The following is a 24,157-nucleotide window of genomic DNA, read 5'->3' as shown; positions in this document are numbered from 1 at the left end:
CCACTGAGTTACCGCGGCGGATGCGGTTATAATAGTGACCGCAGTACATGACTAAATTAAATTCCGGGATTTTACATGCCAGAACCACTATCTGATTATGTGGGACGCCGTAATGGCGGATTCAACCTGGGGTTCTTTAACGTGCCCCCAATGCACAGCACACGGGCGTTCTTGCATTTCGCCCTATCCAAATGCGGTCGCCGCGGACATGATTCCATCCCGCGACCTCGGGCTTAGCAGCGCAATGCCAAAGGCACTACTCCGCCAAGTAAATCAGTAAATAACTGAAACTATGCCAGATTTTTTTTCCTGCACCAAATTCAAAAAAAAAAAATTGTCTGGGACAGATAGTACAATGCTTACCCTTGAGCAAAATTACTCGATGAGGCGGACAATAATTCTACGAGAAATCAAAATGCTTAATTGAAGAGTTAACATAACTATAATAATTAACGTTTTAATTTATTATTTTACGACACATATTACGCAATTAACGAATTGTAGGCGGTGTGTTCGCAAGGCGTATTCATTTGGAAATAATTCTCAGGACTACACCGGTTTCGAGATATTAACTTTCAAAGTGTCTGACGAAATACATTGGCATTCCAGTTTTGTGCTTCAATTCATAAAACAGTATTTGGTTTAAGAAAGTAAGTGGAACTGGGCATTTTTATCGCAAGTTTGACGGCGCATATATCGAAACCGGTGCTATTCTCAAAATTCGTTCGAAGTCGATATGCCTTGCAAGCTCACTAGCTACAATTCGTAGATTCCAATAAGTGCTGTAAATTAATTAGTATAAAGCTTAATTAGTAAAATTCTCTTAATTAGTCAATTCCGCATTTGATTGCTCGTGGAAATAATGTCGCCCTTATCGAGTAATTTAGCTCAAGTGCTATAATTGTGCTATCTGCCACAGGTTATCTTTACAAATTTGGTGCAACTAAAAAAAATGCACCCTATATGTAAACTAACTTCTCAGCTATAACCTGCATCTGGGAGGTCGCTGTCGCCGCTATATTCAGGGGTGAGTGCCACCGCAGACCCGCACCCAAGAGCTCCCAAGTTAATTAGGATATGTGTCTCGTAAAAGCGAACTAATTCGACTCATGGAGCGGGGCTTCTGTCTCTTCCGACTAATCCAGTTGTCATACTAAAGAAAGCAAAAAAAAGTAATAAACAAAATGGCTGCAAGATAGCGCAGACACGAAGGAGAAAGGCAACTGGGAAAATGACGAAGTTGTTCTAACGTTGCGCTGAATAATTGGGCGACAGCGTTTCTGTGGGACAACATCGCGGCCTTCGGGAGCCCCGTGGTGCCGCTCGAGAAGAGGACAGCGAGCAGGCTCTCCGGGTCCACACTGGGGAGGGAAGCCGCCTGGGGACTTCGCCGTATCGTCGAAAAGGACACCATCCCCTCGCGCTGGCCGAAGACCACCAGTGTCTGCAAGGCAGCACGCCGACACTTGATCCAAGAATTTCAACCACAACATCGATGCATTTTTTTTATGATTATGTAATCAGGGCTACCGACATTCCTGAGACATCCACGCGTGAAGACAGAACACGTGCACGTAAGCACCTGCGCATCTGGCAGTTCGAGCGCTTTCCACGCACAGTACGTATTCGGTCCGTACAGGGCCGTGTATCGGAGGGAGAGTAACGTTAAAAGTGTGGCGTCATGTATTCGTGTAATGCTTCACAGTTCCCACACATATAAAATATTTTTGAACGCCTGCAATCTTCCCAGGTTTCAAATCAGACCTTGTTATGTGCCCGTAATTTTTTAACTCTACCTAAATGTATCTCCATTTTGAGATGACTAAGAGCAAAATACTTCAAGGAGTGCTACCTCACAACAAAGCTGCCTTACACTAATGCATCTTTGTTCTGATTTTGCTGTCGCTCCACACTCTCTAGCGTCGACCTGAGCAATGACAACAGTCGCGAGGAGATAACGAGACGAGCTCAAGACCGCAAGGCAGTTTTAGAAACAGGCTGCGTTGTAGCAGCGTTTGCGAGGATAGACGCACATCTATTGGCGTTTTCAGAATTAACACTTTTCTTCGGTGAACTGTACAATACAGGAGAGAGGAAGAGATGAGGGGGGCTTGAACAGTATCATTAAAATTTTCGTACATATATGTGCAGGTCAAAAAATAACCTCTCATATTCACATTGAGATGTTACATTTGCCAGCATTGGAAACCGGAAAAAAAAAAGAAATAGAAATGCCCGGAAACCATTGTTCGTGCCTTAAAAAAGTTGTACAAGGGTCGCAGGGGAAAAATTGCAACTTGGAGAAAAATAAAACAACTGAGTTCTGAGACTATCGCAGGTATTTATCCTCTAACGACTAAAAAAATGATCGCGATGTCTTATTTTTATTATAATCTGATGAAAAGTTATATTATTAGTTATTGACGCGGCTGAAACTTGAACGCGATCGTGTTGCCTGAATGAGGTCTAAAGAGAAGTCCGTGCCCTCGCTATTATATGACGTCATCTGTCAACCAAATGTGAAGTTCCGTCTGATGAAGTGCCTCTTGGCTTACCTTAACACTGGGTATTGTCTTGCAGGCTTCCTCTGTCTTAGCTGCGTTTTCTTCATCGCAGAATACAATGCAGGGTTTTGTTTCCTTGAAATCGTAATTCACCTCTCCTGCGCAACAAGAACAAGACTTGGTGTGAAAACTGAAGAAACAAAAGAAAAAAATATTTGGGATTATTTTATTTCTCAAACAAACTAGGTTACAGCAGAAGCTGTGGCCGCTGAGTGCCATAAGAACTTCCAATGTAGACTCAAACAGGTGTACAAGTGCATGAGATTCAAATGTGTAATACTCATGGAAGAAGAGTACATTTCGAGAGCATGGTACCAGAAGACAAGAAAATGTTTAGCGGAGGGGAAACGCGACACAGCATCCACCACCGACCACCGAATGCATCTAAATCTTGAGACGCCACAATTAAAGCTCTCAGTCGACAGCACATGAGTCTCCAAAAGCTACTTGGCGTTCGAGAATGAAGGCGCCCGTTCGAGTACGAAAACGTCAGAAAAAGCCAAAGAAATTTATTTGGTTTATTAAAGAAATGATGCGCTTGAAGGCATATATTGGTTGCAGTGAGGATATTTCGGCAGCGTTTGTAATTTTGTTCCGTAACTTCGCAGAGAACAGAGCCGGCAGCCGGCACATCTGACGGGGTAGTAGAGATGGCTGTGCGTATATGCCAACTCGATGTGTGTGCGCTGTCTTGTCTTGGTACCATGTCGGGCGATGACGTATAGTTGCAGTGAAGTGGAAGTCTCGAGAAAAACCGCTTCTGCGGGAAAAAGACTTCCCAATTCAGACCATGCGAGTTGGATACGCTAATTACACTAATATGACTCACAACCTATACTCACTGTCAACGATGGGATTAAAACGCCTGGGAAAACCATGGAGTGAGAGAGAGAGAGAGAGAGAGAAAGCAAAGAGAGGAAAGACAGGGAGGTCAAGCAGACGAACGTCCGGATTGCTACCCTACACTGGGGGTAAGGGAAAGGGGGAATAAAACGAGGAAAAGAGGAAGAGAGTGAGCACTGTGTGTGCAGCGAAGCACCATGACACCAAAGTCAAGTTCCATAGCTACTGATGTGCGTTGAAGACATCTGACATGAACCTAGAGCCAGTGGTCATTGCGCGATTAGAAGGCTGCGGGTGATCCACGGGGCTTACCCGTGAAGCCGTACATGCCGTGCAAGCACTGGATTAAGAGCATCATGTACTTGCACTGCACTTCGCGCTGACGGAGTATGCAGCTTGCTTAAGAGTATACGAAGGGTATTTACAAGGGACCGAAGCATCACAACCACTTGCCGGTCTTCTTTGGGCAATTTATCGGGAGTCAGCATTGTGGACTCACCGCGGTGCACTGTATCCTTTGATGTGACTGTGGTGCCGGCTGTGGCCTCGGCTGTGGCCTCGGCTGCGGCCTCGGCTGTGGCCTCGGCTGTGGCTTCAACTGTGGCGTCGGCTGTGGCTTCAACTGTGGCGTCGGCTGTGGCGTCGGCTGTGGCTTCATCTGGGGTATTCGCTGTGGCTTCGGCTGTGGCTTCTGCTGTGGCGGCGGCTGTAGCTTTGTTAGCGCGGGCCAGGCTTCAGTATTGGTGTTCTCTGGCACGACCTTGTCAGAGTTAGACTCGACTCCGCCAGGCCTAGGGGGCAGAGGAGGAGGAGTTGTCGGATGTGCCACGCTCTTCATAGAGGAATCTGCGATCTTCGAAGTCCGACGGCGTCGGGAGCGTCGTTTCTAATGGTTGCAACAGTTTCCCGACGAGACGAACGGTCTCTTGCCATTTGCTTCAAGACCGCCATTTCTTTCCTCATTTTGGGGCAGTCCTTTGAGGTAGCATTAAGGGACCCAATGCAAGTGGGGCATTTGAGAACCATGGCTATACAGGAGTCTGCAGCATGGGGCTGCGCGCAGCGCGAGCAAGCTCTCGTGTTCTCGCACACAGCGCTCACGTGTCCCAGCGTCAGGCAGTTGGGGAATTGGAGTGGTCTTGGGATAAATGGACGCACGGTGTGTCTAAAGTGGCCCACCTTGACGTGTGAGGGAAGAGATTCGCCATTGAAAGCCACCTTCACACAGCGGGATGTGCGGAGTCGAGATACATGAGTGATGGCGCAGCCATCAACGGCTGGCCTAATTAAAATCGGCAAGTCGGCGCTGGAGATGGAGACGTCCACGTCGTTGATGACACCAGTAGTGTTGTCACTGTCCATAGGAATGTACGAGCGGACCTTCATGCCGCCAAGTTCCGTAAGTTTGCTCAATGTGATCCGCACCGTCTCATGTGCGACGTCAATAGCCAAGACATTTTTTCTTGTATTGACTCTGACATCCGTGACTTGATTTAGCGTCACCGCTTCGAGAAGCACCGAGACATGGAGTGATGATAGCCAGTAAGCAGCAGGGATAAAAACGCCACCCAGGCTTACATACGGGGACGAATTTACAACGTTTTCGCTCGTAAATTGCCTTTGCCACTGACCAGACGCCTTTGGCAATTATATGTCCAACATCACAACTGACTGACAGCTGCTCCTACTGTAAACAGAGATAACGTATGCGTTTTATTGGGATAGCAATTATATGGGCACTCCAAGCGCATTTGTGCCGTCACCGTCGCCGTGAGGTTCCGTACAAAGTCCAACGGCGATAAAATCGTCGCCGCACGCATTATGCTGTATGTGCGTGTGACAGCGCGCGAGGGACGCGCGCTTTCATGGAGAGCGAACGCACGGCGGAGAGCAAACGCGATGTATCCGTCGTGCGAAATGCCATCGGGAATGACGTTTAGCTGCGGCACCAAATGCGTATCTTGGGACTGGGCGCAAGGGTTACGGCGACTCAATCTCCCAAGCGAAAGGAGGAAAGCGGGAAGGCAGCACGGGAAGGAGGGCGTGCGGCTTCTGCTCTGCCAACAACTGCGTACTTGTACTTTGCGCGGCTTCGGGCTGTCACACGCACCGTATCTTGAAAGCGATCTCCACGCGGCTCATACCTTTGTATACGCTCTGCTTTCACCGCTCGGTCTCCGTTGGTAGTGATAGACTGCACGAACCTTCAGTCATTGCCACTGGCGCGCTTGCTCACGCCAGCGTTTTGACAGTGGTTGTCTGCGGTCACCGAGTGTGATCTATTCATGTTTGCTTGTGCGCGCTGACACCATGCTTGTTAATTCTGTTAGTAAGCGAATGTGTCCAAGTTTATGCAGCCGATAAAAATACTATGCTTACTCTGTATAGCTCACTACTAGTAAATTTGCTATCGCAATTGATGCTTCGCCTTTCGGACGAAACTGCGACTTTTTTGTTAGTGTAGAGGCCCACATTGTCTGCCTTCCTAGCTATCTGTTCAGCGAGATGTTCTTCAATCTCATTTAATGTGCAGGCTATCCCACACATCTAACTTTCCTTTACCGAGATAGGCGGTCTTCCGCTTGCAGCGCTGTCGGAGCTCAGAGACGCGCTTCGGAAACTTGCATGGTGGGTGGAAATGAAGGTGGCTGGGATTGTGGCTTGTTCGCGCGTTGACGTCTTATTTCCAATCGTAGTTAGAGGTCCACCAGCATGGTTACCCTGACTGAGTGTGTGGAGAAATGCACTTGTGGAGTTTCTCATGTCCTCTTTGTAAGATGATGATAAAGTGGGCGTCTTGACTAGATTCATAATGTTTGCAATCCTTACGCTTCACGGGACACATGTACAAGCTATATAAGACAACGTACATGTCCCAGGGACTTAAATTTTCGACTTTGTTTCGACTCCCATCGGCTATTAGCAGCGAGAAGTTGGAGTGGCGCTCTCTTGCGAGTGACTTCATGGCCAAGACGCCACTCGTTCCGGCTCGCTCGGCTGCCACGCGCGCTCATTCGCTTAGGGCATGCCCGGGGTACTGGGCGCCGTACTTCCTTAAGGATGTTTCGGCTGCTTTCTCCTGTCACACCTAAACTGCAGTTTCTTTTTCGAAACCACCTGAATCGTGAAAAACTTGTGCCTTGGATAAAGCAGTTGAAGTGGTCTACTGCTTTTGCAATACCATGAGGCGGCCTGTTTATCCATAAATTGTACGTAAAAACAATGTAAATTCAGCATGGAAGATTTAGTATGCTGCTTCGCTCGAAACATAACATTCCCTTAGTACTTAGTTATGGCAGGCATTGCAGTTTACACGGTACAGCAATCTTGGTATTTGGTGTAAACATTATAAATCTGTGTTAGACGGATACGGTCTGCGAAGCTTTCATCCAGATTCGTATTGCTCTGGCGAGGTGTTCTAGTAAAATGTGGCTACTAAATTAATGGGTGAAAGGAAGAGTTAGGCGCACATTTTGTATTGAAAAATTTGCTACTAATTTCACTGTTCTTCGAAGCAAGCAACCATAAAAAGCATTGTTCATGGCTATTAAAACAACTGCGTGTCATGTATAGTATATACTTAACGAATACCATAACAGCAATCACCAGAAAAAAAACGCTTCGTGATTAAGAATGAGAGCCAAGATATTACGAGCTATGGAATGCTTGATAGTGGTCTGGAGCAGCCTTTATCGTCAATATGGCAGACTCCTCCCGCAACGGAACCAACCGACCGTCGTTATGGCGATATGGCGAGACACGCATTGTTCGCGAAACCCATCCGTTCACTGCAACATCGAATTGAAACCACAAAGCAGTTCTCCAGAGCGCCAAAGGCAATGCCTTAAGAATACTCCACGCACTAGAGGGCTGCTTAGGCTGCCTTGAAAAGGAAAATCCAAGTACCTTCCGAATCAGAATGTCTCGAACTACCGAGGTCTTTATTTATACGAACTGAGAACTACTCGCTTCGTCAGTCCATAAAAGACCACCGCATATGCCCGCCTCATAAAGAAGACACCCCAAGCCTTATATGAATTAGAGCACTGCACGGGCTCGGGCTTACCCGAAAGCCCGGGCCCTGCCCGGCCCGGCCTGGCCCACGGGCCGGGCCGGGTAGAGCAGTTTTTTCACGGGCTCGGGCACGGCATGTGCTTTTTGACCCGGGCCTGGGCCGGGCTCGGGTATTTTGACGCGGGCCCGGGCCGGGCTCGGACTTTCTGGCGGTGTGCATGTAACGTGCCGCGAGTTATCCTCGCGCGTCTCGACTCTGAAAAACCTGTTGCCCCGGCGCAGCTGGAAGCTAGCAGTGCTACACCTGTGTACTTCCCTTTCCTTCTTCCGTCGTATTTTGCTCTGTTTGAACCGAATGTAAAAGTCCAGAAAGACCGAAGTCGCCTCAAACCAAAGGATGCCATTGTATTCCTTACCTTAATCAATCTAATTAATCCTTCCAGCGCAGTGCAAGCGCGTTCGCGACTTGCTGATTCTTCAAAGGTGAATTGGTAAAACGATTACTGGTCAGATAAGATAATTCATTACGCGGCTGAAATATGGCACTGCGTCCATCCATGATTGCACGCATGTTCTCAACCGGCCCCCTAGCAGCAGCGCATTACGCTGCACCATGGAGGAACGAGAAGCTTTCTTTCTTCATTTACTCCATCCATGCACTGCGCTCACGACCTGTCGTGGCTGCGCTTCGACTAGAAATACGGTCGAGTGGGACGAGCGGCTGGGGCGCCCGACGTGGAAAAATACTGTGGCGGCGCTGCGGTAGAAGTGGATTCAGCCGCATCAAGGTCGGGTCGTTGGAAAATGCTGGCAATACTGCTCGGCAGGGTCATTCGTACTACTTCGCGCTCTGGTATTTGCGTTCAGACCGCTCAAGTGGTGTTTATAATTGCATATGACATGTATTTATGCCTTAAGAATAAATTCCTTTCATTGTCTTCTTTACTTCATTTTTTTTTAATGCCGCTCGGTGATCTTTTTCGGTCTCGAGCCGGGTTCGGGCCGGTTTCTAGCCGGGCTCCGGCCGGGCTCGGGCCTAAGACAAAAGGGTGGCGGGCCGGGCGGGTAACGTAGATTATTTTCGGGCCCGGGCCGGGCCTGGGTCTCACCATAAAACGTTTAGTCAGGCTCGGGCGGGCAGCCCAACGTAAAAACGGGCCCGCGGTGGGCCCGGACTAAAAAAATCGGCCCGTGCAGTGCTCTAATATGAATTCACTTGATTTTTGACCTCCTCCGGTGAATGATGATATCGTCAATATGTCAAACTACTAAAGAATGAGCTGGGCTTCGGCTTCTGTCTGGCTGTAGCCATACTGACTAAACGGCACATTTCGGCCAAAAATTTGTCCGAGCAGCTGCATGAGTTTTGCCAAACAGATCCATCTTAACTGTTACTCAAACATGCAACAAGCAACTGTGAATTGCTGACCCGAGTTGAACATGTTGCACTGAAAAGGGAATAAATATTAGCCCATGCCTTTTCGTGCGCTAAAAACAGCTGAAATCCTCAATTAGCTTTACTTCAAGTTACCGCCGCTTAAAGTTAAACGGCGAATAACCGCCTAATTTTGAGAAGCCGCTCAAAAATCAAGCAGCGCCTGCAAAATCTAGACCGCAGTGTTAGTTCAGTTCTCGTGCTACTGCCGAACGTTTCTGCGAAGGAATACAAACATTCGATATTTTACCATAAAGTATACTCGTTGTGAGCAAACAAGTTTTAGCGGGTTAAAATCGAGGTGAATATTGTAGAAGTCGTATATAGCCAGCGTTTGTTACAGGCTTGTTGCACCACCGCAAGTATGGTCACTTAACTGGATTGTTCTATCCTATGTTGTTGCGTTTATGCTTTTATTACTAAGGTGAGCTACCACGGACGAGTGTAAAACTGCGCATGAAAAACCCACACTGCACTGGACTGAGCTCCGTCAGCTGGCATTGTAGCTTTGCCTTTGAGAAATTTATTGTTGTATATGAAATAGCTGGAAAGTGAACCTGGCAACGTTCAACACGCGCACCCTCTCGAGTGAGGCTAGCTTACCAGGGCTATTTGAGGAATTGCCAGGCATTGCCTGGGATATTATTGGCCTTAGTGAGGTTAGAAGAACTGGTGAGGCTTATACAGCGCTGATTAGCGGCCACGTCCTCTGGTACAGAGGTCTTCCAGATAAGAGAGAATTCGGGGTAGGATTTCTAGTTCACAAGGACATAGCAGGCAACATTGATGAATTCCACAGCAATAATGAGAGGGTAGCAGCCGTCATAATAAAGCTGAATAGGAGGTATAGAATGAAGCTAGCACAAGCCTACGCCCCAACCTCTTGTCACGATGATGAAGAAATAGAACAGTTTTATGAATATGCTGAATTAGCAATGAGAAAGGTACAAACTCAGTATAATGTAGTCATTGGCGACTCCAATGCAAAAGTGGGGAAAAGGCAGGCTGGTGAGCAAGCACTTGGCAACTACGGCATCGATTCTAGGAACGCTAGAAGAGAGATGTTGGTAGAATTCGCGGAAAGTTATAGGCTCCGAATAATGAATACCTTCTTCAGGAAGCGCAGCAATAGGAAGTGGGCCTGGAAAAGCCCTATTGGAGAAAGAAGGAATGAAATAGATTTCATACTCTCTGACGATCCCAGGATAGTGCAGGATGTAGAAGTGTTAGGTAGGGTAAAGTGCAGTGACCATACGTTAGTGAGGTCTAGAATTTCTCTAAATTTGAAGAGAGAAAGAGTAAAATTAGTCAAGAAGAAACAAGCCAACCTGGCTAGAGGCAGTAAGAGTAAAAGCAGACCAATTCAGGCTGGTGCTCGCAAACAAATATGCAGCTTTAAACAGGAAGCTGAAGACAACATAGAGGTAATGACTGAAACCATAGCTAGGCTGATCTCAGAAGCAGCAACTGAAGTGGGAGGTAAGACACCAAGGCTACCAGTAGGTAAGCTCTCTCAAGTAACACAGGACCTAATAAAGAATAGATAAAACATGAAAGAGGCAAACTCGGGAGATCAGATGGAATTTGCTGAACTGTCAAAACTGATCAACAAGAAGAAGGTAAGGGATATTCGAAGTTATAACGTGGAAAAGATTGAGGAAGCAGTAAAGTATGGACGCAGCATCAAATCAATGAGAAGAAAACTTGGCACAGGACAAGGCAAAATGTATGCACTGAAAGATAAGCAGGGTAATATCATCAGCAATTTCGATGACATTGTAAAAGCAGCGGAAGAACTCTATACTGACCTTTACAGTGCCCAGAGCAGCCAAGCTACTTTTATTCGAAGTTGTCATGAAAAGGATACAGAAGCCCCTTCTATAACTAGCGAGGAAGTTAGAAGTGCCTTGAAAGACATGACCAGGGGAAAAGCTGCTGGAGAAGATGGAATAACAGTTGATATAATCAAGGAGGGAGGAAATATCATGCTTGAAATGCTTGCGGCCCTTTATAGGCAATGCCTCACGACTTCAAGTGTACCAGAGAGCTGGAAGAACGCCAACATTATACTAATCCATAAGAAGGGACACGTTAAAAAATTGAAGAATTATAGACCCATTAGCTTGCTTTCAGAATTGTATAAAATATTCACCAAGATAATTTCCACTAGAATCAGGGCAACATTTGACTTCACTCAACCAAGATAACAATCTGGTTTCAGGAAGGGTTATTCTACGATGGATCATATCCATGTCATTGATCAGGTAATTGAGAAATCTGCGGATTACAATCAACCTCTCTATGTGGCTTTCATAGAATATGAAAAGGCGTTTGATTCAGTAGAGATACCAACAGTCATAAAGGCATTGTGTAACCATAAAGTACAGGAGGCATACGTGAATATCTTGGCAAATATCTACATGGATTCCACAGCTACCTTGGTTATCCACAAGAAAAGTAGAATGTTACCTATCAAGAAAGGCGTCAGGCAAGGAGACACAATCTCTCCAATGCTATTCACTGCATGCTTAGAAGAAGTATTCAAGCTCTTAGACTGCGAATGCTTAGGACTGAGGATCAACGGCGAATATCTCAGCAACCTTCGGTTTGCAGATGACATTGTCCTATTCAGCAACAATGAGGACGAATTACAACAAATGATTGAGGACCTTAACCGAGAAAGTTTAAGAGTGGGGTTGAAGATTAATATGCCGAAGACAAAGATAATGTTCAATAGCCTGGCAAGGAAACAAGAATTCATGATCGCCAGTCAGCCTCTACAGTTTGTAAACGAGTACGTTTATCTAGGTCAATTACTTACAGGGGACCCTGATCATGAGAAGGAAATTTACGGAAGAATAAAATTGAGTTGGGGTGCATACGGTAGGCATTACCAAATCCTGACTGGGAGCTTACCACTGTCGTTGAAAAGAAAAGTGTACAATCATTTCATTCTACCGATGCTGACATATGGGGCAGAAACTTGGAGGTTAACAAAGAATCTTGAGAACAAGGTAAGGACCGCAGAAAGACTGATGGAACGAAAAATGTTACACCTAACGTTAAGAGACAGGAAGATAGCGGTGTGGATCAGAGAGCAAACGGGGATGGCCGATAGTTTAGTTGACATTAAGAGGGGAAAATGAAGCTGGTCAGGCCATGTAATGCGTAGGATGGATAACCGGTGGACCATTAGAGTTACAGAATGGATACCAATAGAAGGGAAGCGCAGTCGAGGACGGCAGAAAACTAGGTGGGGGGATCAAGTTGGGAAATGTGCCGGCGCAAATTGGAATCAGCTAGCGTAAGATACGGGTAATTGGAGATCGCAGGGAGAAGCCTTCGTCCGGCAGTGGACATAAATATAGGCTGCAGGCTGCTGATGATGATGCAATAAGCTCTTTGAATAAATTTCGACAAACACGAAGAGATCGCAAAAATATATTCCAGAGGACCGCCATAAGTGTACTAGCATAGTAAACGAGAGCGAAAAAACATTAACGCTCCAGAAGGCGCCCCGACATTGCCTTAAGTGTAGCAGACGACAGGCACGCGTCCGTGTCCTGACGTCACGCAAGCGGCACTCGCAGCGCCCCCTGTATGTCGTTATCGGGGCTAGCGCAAAGCTATGCCTACGGTCGCATGCATGTCGGGTTCATATCACACTATGTAGAACACAACAGGCGACGTGAAAACACTTCAATCAATCAATCATCAATCAGTCATTTATTTATTTATTTATTTATTTATTTATTTATTTATTTATTTATTTATTTATTTATTTATTTATTTATTTATTTCCTATTCAAAGCTATTACACCAAAATTTCATATTTTGGCTTCTGTGAGCGTGGGCATTGCTCACGAAAATCACGCCTATGTGTAAGGCAGTGCCATTTGTGGTCCTTATGCACTTCCCGCATTCATAGGAAGGCCAACTGAGTTGGAAGTTCCTCGTCTATAAAGAAGGCGGCTGGTTTGTGGAAAACTACTAAAGGTGGAATTTCTCTTTCTCCGTTTCTCTCGTGCTAGAACCGCGTCACTGACGTGGTCATGACGTGACGTCACATGCCCTTTCGGTCTGCATTTGGATCTCTTCCTTCCAAAAAACGCGCAAAGTCTGCCAGGTTGAATTTTCTTTTAACGCCTTAGACAGGAAAAGTCATTCTTAGCCGGTTCAGTTAACTAGTCTGTACCCGCTAGCCGTTGCTGTAACATGATGTAACAGGGATTCTGCTTCAGAGATTTGCAGATGATTTCCCCGGGCTCCTCTCAGTTTTTCGCTGTTTCTTGTCATACCAAACTACGATTACCATGCTCTAGATTGACGCAGTATCATTGTATACTTTTCGCTCATCTGTACGTACTATGGGAACCCACGAAGCGCTAACAAGCACCCATTCGTTTCCGTGTCAACTTCCACACGTAACTCACTGTCTGTCTGAAAAAACTTTATTTAAAATACAGGGAGGAAGCTTGAGGTGGCCCGGAGGGGGCCACCTCTCACACTCACTAGGTGGGCTCCTCATTACAGGAGCCCATTGGCGACCGCCGCGGCTTGTGCTTGGGCAACCAGGGCCTTCTGGCTCGCCAGGTCGGAGCAGCCGAGCAGGGCTGCCTCCGAGTCCTCCCGGGTGGGGTTTGGTTTTGGGGTGAGGTTCGGGGTGAGGCACGCCCACACCATGTGGAAGATGTCCGAAGACTTCTCCGCGCATTGCGGGCATTTTCCTGTACAGGCAGGATCAAAGTGTTTGAAACTGCCGGGCACATCAGTGTTTTGGTGTAAAGGCGGAGGAGTGTGCGTTCCTCTGCCTTTGTAAGACCCTTACAGGGCTTTGGATAAATTGCGTGGCCGAATTATTATAATTGAGTAATTTCTCGAAAAGTGAGGGCCGGATTGGGTTCGGGATCCATTTCGGAAGGTTCTGAAGGCGTTGCCCGGAGAGTGAGCGCACGGGCAGCGGCGTCTGCCGTTTCGTTGCCTTCGAGGTCCGTATGAGCAGAAGCCCATACGATCGTTCGAGACGCGGAGGCACCGAGGTACTCGCTATTTTGAAGGATGCGAGACGCAATGAGAGGAATGTACCCCTGTTCAATTTTTCTGCAGGCCCCTCTCGAGTCAGTAATGATGACGCGTGAGTCCTGGTCTGCGGCAGCTAGCGCGATGGCGACTTATTCCGCGTGTGTTATGTCTTGAGCTCTAAATGTTAGGCCATTTACCGCGACGTTTTGGTGGACGACTGCGGCCATGTACTACCCCTCATGGTGAGAGCCGGAGGCGTGCACGTAGAAGATTCCGCGTTTGTTCCCATAGACAAGAAAACGATCGCCAGAAGGCGCTACTGCGCCTCCTGACAGCGCCCCCAAAGTGGAAATGTCCAGCAGCGCGGTCGCGTCGTGGTGCAGTCTCCGCTTTGTTTACATTGTTTCGCCCGCGCTTTCCTTCGCTGCTCGTGCTCACAGCGCTCCGTTTTCGACGGCGGCAGATCGCCGGCTTGCTGAACAGCATTGCAAAGGCTGCAATGCGGTTTCAAGAAGGTTGCCGACGCCGACAGATTTTTTCGTGGCGCAACCTCAAGAAAGGGGAGCGTCTGCTTCCACACGTGTTTGGCGTTTGGTGATGTGACAGTGAAAGCCAAGTGCGGGTCGGAGGTGTCCACCAAGATTGTATACGACATCGAGTTAGAGTTACAGTGGTGAGCACTGTTAGAGTGAACACCTCATTAGAATTCACGAGCCTATAGCAGTTAATGTTTAGCACAAAATAATGAAAACTATTGTTTATTTTATCGGCATCATCATTAGACGTCGTATTCGGCACATTTCCCCCCTGAAGTAGAAGGTATGTTGAAGTTATACCAACTTGAATACTAAGGAGGTGTTCACCCTAACAGTGCTCACCACTGTACAAACCGAATTCAGTAATTTAGTCACGTTTATTTCTCTTGGTGCCGTAACAAAGCGGTCATGCATGCTTGTAGAGATCTGCAGAGACGGTGACGATTGCGGTTGATTTCGTTGGTCGCTGGGCGCGCACACACCGCTGCTCTCATTTTGGCTACCAGGGAGTGGCATCAGCACTGTCAGCACAGAAAGAACACATGCATTAGGCATCAATAAGCCAATAAAATTAATTAACGATGTAAGTACTACATATGCGCACAATGCCCTATATCATGCTGCATAAATATTTAATGTATATTGTTATCACTTACGTCAGCCGAATCGACATGCGGCAGCTGCCCATGCGCCGTGTGCCACCTTTTCTTCTTTCCCACCTCCCCCCCCCCCCTTTTTTTTCTATATATTTCCGAGACGAGAATAAAACGTCGCATTATGCCTGGAGACGCTGTCTGATTTCCTTCCGGACGTACGGACTTTCCCATCGGCTCGGTAACATATATCATGCCATATTCAATGCAGATGTTACAGTCTTTGCAACTCATTGCATTAGTGAGGAAGGTATCTTTTCACTGCTCATGAGAAATCGCTCGTACAAACTGCTCCGCGAAATGAACCCAAATCACGGTGACCAGCGATTACATTGGGACCAGCAGCACGAGCGTAAGAATTAGCGACACATGCCTCATCAAAGGAAATCTAGTTTCTCGTCGGGCGAATGCCCCGCTGCAGCTAAAGTAAGCTCACGCCGATGGCCGGCTACTACAGGAAACGAAGATTCTTGGCAGGAAGAATGTGCAAGGTGGCAATTAATTTAACGCATGCTTGGATATTGTGAACCTAGAAAGCATGGCCAAGCAACCAACATAACGCGCACGTCTCGGGCAGCTGCTTTCCGATCTGCCGCTTACCGACGCACGCGATGACCGCAGCTAGCATTAAATACGGATTGCCACCACACAAAAGACAAGTAGCGCGCGGCCCCTTTTGTTGCCTGCACAACTAGCAATTTAAGTTGCAGCGTTTGGAAAAGGGGTATAATTCTCTCGAGCTCGTCCTTGCCGATCGCGAGTGAACGAACAGTACAATCAATTAAATTCGGGGGTTTTGCGTGCAAAAACCACGATATCATTATGAGGCACGCTGTAATGGAGGGTCTCAGGAATAATTTTGACCACTGGGGATTCTTTAACATGCACAAAAATCAAAGTACACAGTAACCAGTGTGTTCTTGCATTTCGCCCCCATCGAAATGCGGCCGCCGTGGCCGGGAATCGAGCTCGCGTCGTCGAGCTTAGCGGCGCAACACGTATGCATTTACCGCTAAGCTAATACGGTGGATGTCACTGTACGATTCAACTATGCGACATGTCTAAAACGGCCATGCGCTAAATACAGGCATATTACTATTGTGTTTTTATCGAGCGGTCGTGATATTGCACGCGAATGCGAAAGTACGTGGCTTGGCGCACTGCAGTTTTCCACGCTTGTCGTCTGTCCTTCTCGTAACACCTCTCCGGAATTCTGTAGGACTTCACGGGCGGCTTTCGACCTTTCGAGGCTGTTGTGGCAATCAACAACACAGCAGTATTGCGTGCCACCTTTCCTTGTTGCTGAAGTCGCGCTCGCCGTCGCGAAAACAACGCACGCGATCGCTCGCGCCGTAGAGAACACGGGCGCGCGCTGGCCCAGAGACGACCTTCGACACTTCCATCCTTCCGCCAGGGGAGCATTCGGCGCTGGCGCCGCGCGGGCAAATTTAGGTTGCCTCGTTTATAGTGGCAGGCAAGTGCCTTCGCCCGCGCAAGGCGCCTACTACTTTGGTCGTCACGTGTCATGTTGGCCGGAAGAGGCCGCACCTGCAGGGCGTATCTGCAGACTTCGGGGAAGCGTACGCGCTCTTCCGTCAGTGTTGGGTGCTTGATGTGTATAGTCGGGCTAATATATAGGCGGCGTCCCGACGGCGTCTTTGAAAGTCTTGTATATTGATTGGTCAAGTGTGCCGCCCGCAGCTCCGCGAAACTGTTTAGCATCCCCAGGCCCATGAGGCGGTGGTTGGACGTGGTTATCGGGAGATCGAACACACGCTTGTACATCTTCCTGAGAATCACCTCGAGGGCGTTCTCGTCACACTTGCGTCGGTGGAGGTAAGGAGTCGAGTAGAGGACTCGACTGGTCACGAATGCATGCGCCAACCGTAGGCGTCTTTGCACCGTAACCCCTCGCGTTTGTTGGAAACCCGGCGGACCATCCGGCCCACCTTGTCCCCCACCTTACGCAATTACGCTATTGTCGTATCAACTAGTTTGTGTTTGTGGATAAAGAGACCAAGCACTCGAATCTCATCGTGTTCGGGTATCGGGCCGCTGGCCAGGGATAGTTCTATTTTGGTGGTGCGTAACTCACGTGAAGAAACATTCATAGACATCGAAAGAATTCCAATTTGCCCTATCTGCGATTGAAGCCAGCATCTTAAACCACTCGAAAATAGGTCAAGTGTGCCTCCAAACCGCATACATTGTGCTTTTGTTTTTAGTTTTAACACTTTCAAGAAAGAAAGAAAGAAAGAAAGAAAGAAAGAAAAGAACCGCAAAAGTTGCTGGAATAACATCCCTAAAGATTAATTATTATTATTCATTGATGAATATTAATTATTTGCAAAGAAGCCACCAAAGCAACCTATTAACTAATTAAAATAATTATGTTAAATAACTTCTTAATTATAAATTTTACATCACGAGGTTAATTCGGAAAATTGAAGAGAATCGTCATAAACGTCTAGTTCCGTGTTTCAACATTTCAAGACAACCATGTAAACCGAAATAAATGACGACAACTTATTCATTCAAACTATCCGATCACGCGCGCATCAATGCGAAGCGCGGCTCGCAGTGCAACCCTCCTGCGACGTAGTAGGGCTAGTAGGGCGGCGTAAATTGAAGCTTGGCTATACGGCGAGATAAAGCGGTCCGTCTCGCGCCTGCTGTTGAAATGACTATGCATCCAATCGGGAGCTGTGCACAGCACCAATCGGAATGAGACCGCGGGAAGAGGGATGTGCGACGTCAGCTTCGTTGCGCATGAGCGGAACCTCTAGCGCAACGTTATTCTACAGAGCTATACTACAGTCAAGGATAGATATACCTAATTTACAAAGAGAGAGAGCGAGAGAGAGAGAGAAAAAAATGAAAGGGAGAATGCAGGAATGTTAACCAGAAAAGCATCAGAAACATCCAAAGTGGTCACCCCAATTAGTCCACATATGCGATGAATCAAACACTCTTGGCAAGTTACATGTAATTGATTCGTGCAAAAAGCAAAACTAGAAAAGGGGGAAAAAAAGAAACGAGCGAGTGCGAGAGGTAGTAAAAAATAGAAAAGAGAAAACTGACGTGCTGTAAGGCTCGCCTTGGCAAACACCGTGGAGCCGCCGGCGAAAGCAGTGCCGTAGAAGGCAACCATGGCATCCAGGCTCGTCTCGCAGTGTATGCCAGCCATGTCTCCTGGCCTGAAGCCGAGGCTGGCCAAGGCCGGCGGCGACGCGGGTGCAGGCATCCTCGAGCTCCCCGTACGTGTAGCGCTCACCCGTGTCGCTCTTCACCTGGCAGTCAGAAGCGGGATTGGAGACAATACTCGCCAATGGACGCGTGAGGCGCAAAAGTAACAAAGAAAGTGACAAAGCCGACGCCGTAACCAAGATGACCGTCTTTCAGCTAGTAGCACTGTTAAACCTGGAACATTCATTTTCACAGCTTGGGTGCATGGTGCGAGCGAAGGAAGGCAGCAGGAATGTTGTCAGCAGCCCGCGTTTTAAAACCATAATTGCGATTCTAACCCGAGGTCGGTCATCTTTGTTAGGTCAAACAAAGTGTGCGCGAGAGCTTGCTTGCGGAATTTCGCATATCTTCTATTCACTCGGAATTCAAACGGTAGTGTGCCTTTTTAAGGCACGTCGGCTATGCAGTGAGAATAAACAAAGCCCGATACAAGGGCTTAAGTTCCTGACACAGGTTATCACGGAGAAGGAAGGGAACTAGACAAAGACGCCTTGTTTCTTTTCCCTTTGCATCTAGTGCATCCTTGTGATCCTTGTTCAGCAGTTGAACACCTACGTACTCCACACAAAACATGCTCTTGTCATGCGGAAATCGATCCATTCAATGTATAGACAACTTTGCCGCATCCTTTGAAATATTTGTATCACAGTAGCCAGTCGAAAAGAAAAGACAAGAAGGAAATTATATTTGGCAGCATTGCTCCAACACGTAAGCAGACAAGATCGGCACAAACAGCAGAAGCTGTGCCCCACCAGTTCATTCTATTCACAAAGATCCGAGCATAACTTTGTTGCAGAACACCTAGAGTTGCAGCGGTGGGCACTTCATCGAGCGAGTCCAGCATATATACCTGTTAATCCAAGATCACGCGCGCACTTCCCTATGTCGGGAGCCACGCTCATGACCTTTCGATAGTCAGAGCTGCCACCACGTGAGGTATAAATGTAGAGTTCTCGTTTCTGTCTTATTTTCTCCTCCATTGTTCAAACGGATACGATAGTTGTTGGCGGCCATTTGTCTATCAGTCTGGAAGCCAAAGTCCCGCTGTAAGGGAGAGCTGATGAACATAATTTATTGCAGTAGAGCGGCAAGTTGGGCTAGTTGGTGGATGTTCCTCTTGTAAAACTGGGGGTACTGCGCTAGAAACAGCACACCTTCTGTCCACGTCTACCTTTGTTGTCCGTGGGTTTCTAGAGCAGTACCCCCCTTTTTACAAGATAATTTATTGCTTCTTTATTTATTTCTTTTTTTGCACCCATGAAATGAACGGGAAGTATTTTGCGTCATGTTCAACGTATCTAAAAGCCAAGAGTACTCTAACTACATCGCGCCAGAGAGTCACAATCAGTGCTTCAAAGCAGTTGAATGGTGCCCCTTTTGAAAGTCGGCGCATAGGCGCCGTTGTGCAATATGAAGGTTGTCGAACTCTAAATGTTAGATTTAGCTCGGACCAGGTGGAGAGGTCGGAAGCAGGGTGCTTCCGGTTGCTCCATTTTAGTTCCATGTAGGCTAAGGCCCAATGAGCGATAAACATTACTCGAAAAAGTACTGCTGGAAATGAAACAAATAAAGAAAACGAAACAAATAGGGGATTACGTAATGTCACACTTAGGTACGATCTTGAAAAATAAGATAAAGTTCAGACACACGCATACTATAAGTACTTCAAGGCTAGGCTGCAACACGAAAGAAAAAAGAACGAAGGCAGAAAGCAAGAAATAAAGTAAGCAAGAAAGCAAGCCAGCAAGCAAGAATAAAAGAGAAAGAAACGAAGAGAAAGAAAGAAAGAAGAAAGAAAGAAAGAAAGAAAGAAAGAAAGAAAGAAAGAAAGAAAGAAACGAAGAGAAAGAAAGAAATGCACAAGTTCTCGTTGCAATATCAGCCATGGTCCAAGAGTAGGCCCCAAAGACCGCGCATGATTCCCCATTGCTGGAGGAAACGAGGCTGCCACAGTTCTAAACTTGACGCACAGCTCTCGCGTCTGCATGGCATAAAGCGGACAAGTTAGCAGCACATGTGATATGTCCTCATTTGGTTCACCACAAGCGTACAATGCTGATTCAGCGCTTCCTATTTTATCGGTGAAGGCCACAGCCGCCACACCTAGCCGTAGTCGATGAAACAATGTTTCTACGTTTCTCGGTAAGTTAACAAACACCCGTAAGGGTGACTGTCCAATGATAAAATAAAGAGATATTTGCATCAACACAAATTATTGGTGCGTAAATACTGTAAGCATTTATGTTTGCAGCATTTTCTAGATGTCTATATTATTTTAACTGAACTTACACTGTACTTCAGTAAACTCCTCAGAACTTTCCAACGCTTCTATAATAACTCAATTGGGAATAATATTCGCCTATTCACAGAGGTGGTTCGACGATGCCTCATGATATTCTCAAGCCCCGTCTCTGTAAGTGGTTTATGTGGAAACGGTAACTCGCCAGTATTTTAGGAAGACAAAAAAAAAATCGTCGGCCCTTCCACTCCGTGAAGATGGTTAACCAGCGAAGCTGAAACGTGCGGCCCCGGTGTTTATCACTGGGTTAATCCCGAGGGTTCATTAAAGTATTTCTCAATTATGAGGTTACACACACGTTCGGCTGCGACGGAGAGAACGACGTCACTGACAGTATGCCCGCAGTCCAGCCGTTGTCGCTTGCGTTCGATGTCTCGAGTTTTCTCGGCGGCGTGGTTAGCAGCATTCGCCCACCATTGCCGCTTGCGAGTCTTCGAAATTAAATTGCTTTTAAATTAAATTTGACCACTACGCAAGACAATGAATTGCTCAATGTAATGACTCATACCCCCGTAAACGCGGCCTCCGTATTACGACGACAGAAGTGAAATTCTACGTTGGAATGACGAGCGGCAACGCAGCCAGCTGTGGACGAAGACGACGAACGCGGGAGCAGTGGCACGAGTGCAACCCGAGGGATGCCAACGAGCCAGCTGCGGAAGAAGACGACGAGGCTCGAGCCAATGCTGATGATGATAGTTTTATGTACACAGGCGATTTCATCTATAGCCATATACGATTTTGCCTAGCATATACTTCGCTTTAAAAGAAACGACGTGACACAAGCCTATGATCATTGGAAATATCGTTCGCATTACTGTAAGTCATTGCCAGAAAGCGCCAGCAAGCTTCTATACCAACAAAGAACGCACCCAACACCGGTCACCGCTAAGTTTTTATGCGAGTAGGAGAGACTTATATATATATATATATATATATATATATATATATATATATATATATATATATATCAACATAGGCATGTTGCGAGAACTAATAAATAAGACAATTTTTAACCAAATTGACTCACAAACTTTATCTTTCACTTATGCACAAAGTGAAAGATAAAGTTTTTGTAGATTTGCCGTATTTATTACTTCTCGTAACATGACAACGTGATTAGTGAAACAAGGGGACACCACATCCCCAGATGCACATAGAGTGTGGTGTTCGTTGAAGGTGAGAAGTGTGATGTCTAGAGGCCGGATGTTTAGGCATTAAAAAAGCGCGTTTTAGGCGCCAAAAACAGACAGGCAAAACAACGTTTTAGGGCTCCAACGTCGTAAATATAGGCACAATAGTTTTTACATAAATGCAAATAATTTCAAACGAAGACGTGCGCGGCCTATATCTACTACGATAGGAAAACAAGAAATGTTATTCTCTATGATTGCACAAAGGCGCCAACAGTTGAACATAGCCGCGTAATTGTCCCATAAAACTGCCGGACTAATGACGATCAATTGGCTTCATTCAATAAGCACACTGCTCATATTCATGTTCAATGGCCACTGGGCTCGAGCGTCGCATATAGTGAAACAGGCATGAAAAAGAGTGCTTGAAAGCTGGGAATACTGATTAAAAAAACCGATTCTTTATGTCTACCTGACGCAATTAAATTGAGACACAACAAAAACAGACAAATAACAAATGCAAGAGAGACTACGATTTATTAAGAAATTAGCATGTTCTTAAATGAGGACTGTTAGGTACAAATCTTCGTAATTTTCTCATATACAATGACATTATCCGAATTGTACAGGCCAGACGTCCCAACACTGCCAAATACACTTCCGCCCATTTGAAGTGCACATGTTTGAAGAAATCTGTTTGGAGAGCACGCCGAACGTAGTCTAAGAATCACTGTGAATGTTGTGGAAACAATAGCAAACTACCACCATCTCGAGATTTTTGGATTCAAAATTGTGCCTCTTGTCACTGAGAATGGCCTCGTACGCTGAGAAGGAACGCCTGACGGCGGTGAACACCTTAAAAATAAAAGAACACCTTAAAAACAAAACAAAAGCCGTGTGCACATCACATTTTTCTTTCTTCTTTTGCTCTTCACTCTCCTTTGCCCTGACAACTCTCCGCAGTTTCGCATTCGCCAACCGCTCGCGCAATGTCAGCGCGGCGGCGTATGCTGGCTGGCGCGTCCCATTTCAATGCTGCTAGCAGTTCTTTTCCGGGAGTTGGTTGAACTAAAGGACTAGGTTGAACCCCATAGAGTTCCGAACAGTCAATGTTGCCCGGTAACATTAATAACGGTCTCTAACTGCAATCGAAAGCGAAACTTGAGGCCAAATAGTGTTCATATACGCGCCGATATTGAAAATAGGCATTTATAGGAATTTATAGGCATTTAGGCACAAACGCTAAAATAGGCATTTATAGGCACTATAAAAACACTATAAAAGCCCTTCTTAAAGTCTAATTCATGCTCATATATCAAAATGGGGCGATAGGAGCGCAAGGAACAAAAAAGGCATTTGCCTAAAATCCGGTCTCTACTGATATCTATACACCCTTCATAGATATCATAATTATCACCATCATCTTATTTTTATGTCCACTGCATGACGAAGGCCTCTCCTAGAGATTTCCAATTATCCCTGTCTTGCGCTAGCTGATTCCAATTTGCACCTGCAAATTTCCTAATTTCATTGCCCCACCTAATTTTTGGCTGTCCTCGACTGCGTTTCTTTTCTACTGTCGCCCGTTCTGTTTGACACCCAGTAGTACTTTTATCTAGGTCAATTACTCACAGTGGGCCCTGATAAAGAGAAGAAAATTTTCAGAAGAATAAAATGGATTGGAGTGCATGCGGCAGGCATTACCAAATCCTGACCGGGAGTTCACCACTATCGATGAAAATAAAAGTGTACAATCATTGAATTCTACCGGTGCTAACATATGGGGCAGAAACTTGGAGGTTAACAAAGAAGCTCGAGAGCAAGTTAAGGACCGCACAAAGAGCGATGAAACTAAATATGCTAGGCGTTCTGTCCCGTGCGCTTCTCGCTGTCGTCCGGTGTTCTAGTTGACATTAAGAGAAAAAAATGGAGCTGGAAAGGCCATGTAATGCGTAGTGCAGATAACCGGTTGACCATTAGAGTTACACATTTATATAAAGGGATGCAAATATGGTGAGACTGGTTAAATAATACATGGCCTTGTCTAAATCAAGACGACGAATTCGTATATAGGCTATCCAGAACCTAAGCATATTGTGCTGTGCATACGGCAGGCATTACCAAATCCTGACTCGGAGCTCACCACATGACTGGAAATTATTGAACAGAAATTGTCTACCCCATGCGTTAGCTCAAGAATTGGGACCATGTTCATACAAAAAGCTGTTATGCTCGAAATTTTTGTAGGAGCAAATGTCAGTGAATCGCGATGTGGAACACATCATAAGCGAATAACTTTACGAATTCAGCTTTACGAAACGCAACAACAGCGGCTCCCCTGCCGCTGGATCATCCGGAGCAGTCCCCACTTACATCGATCTTTCTCCCGCAACACTCCAATAAGTGTTGTTA

The 24,157-nt window shown here is 46.4% G+C and overlaps 1 protein-coding gene across 1 annotated transcript in view; it reads right to left on the bottom strand.

Moving 5' to 3' along the window:
* The window catches only part of LOC119436198 (uncharacterized), a 74,721-nt gene that overhangs the window by 35,025 nt on the left and 15,539 nt on the right, over nucleotides 1-24,157 (bottom strand). Inside the window, exons 2-4 of the mRNA XM_037702977.2 lie at nucleotides 18,149-18,357; nucleotides 2,556-2,662; nucleotides 1,251-1,444 (exon numbers count right to left, since the gene is read on the bottom strand). Coding sequence (XP_037558905.1) covers nucleotides 1,251-1,444; nucleotides 2,556-2,662; nucleotides 18,149-18,311 — 464 coding nt within the window. The 5' untranslated portion in view covers nucleotides 18,312-18,357. The remainder of the gene's footprint in view (nucleotides 1-1,250; nucleotides 1,445-2,555; nucleotides 2,663-18,148; nucleotides 18,358-24,157) is intronic.

The sequence above is a fragment of the Dermacentor silvarum genome, chromosome 1, assembly GCF_013339745.2.
Source record: "Dermacentor silvarum isolate Dsil-2018 chromosome 1, BIME_Dsil_1.4, whole genome shotgun sequence".
Classification (NCBI taxonomy): domain Eukaryota; kingdom Metazoa; phylum Arthropoda; class Arachnida; order Ixodida; family Ixodidae; genus Dermacentor; species Dermacentor silvarum.
Note: the sequence above shows the minus strand (reverse complement) of the source record. Positions and strands in the feature narration are given on the sequence as shown.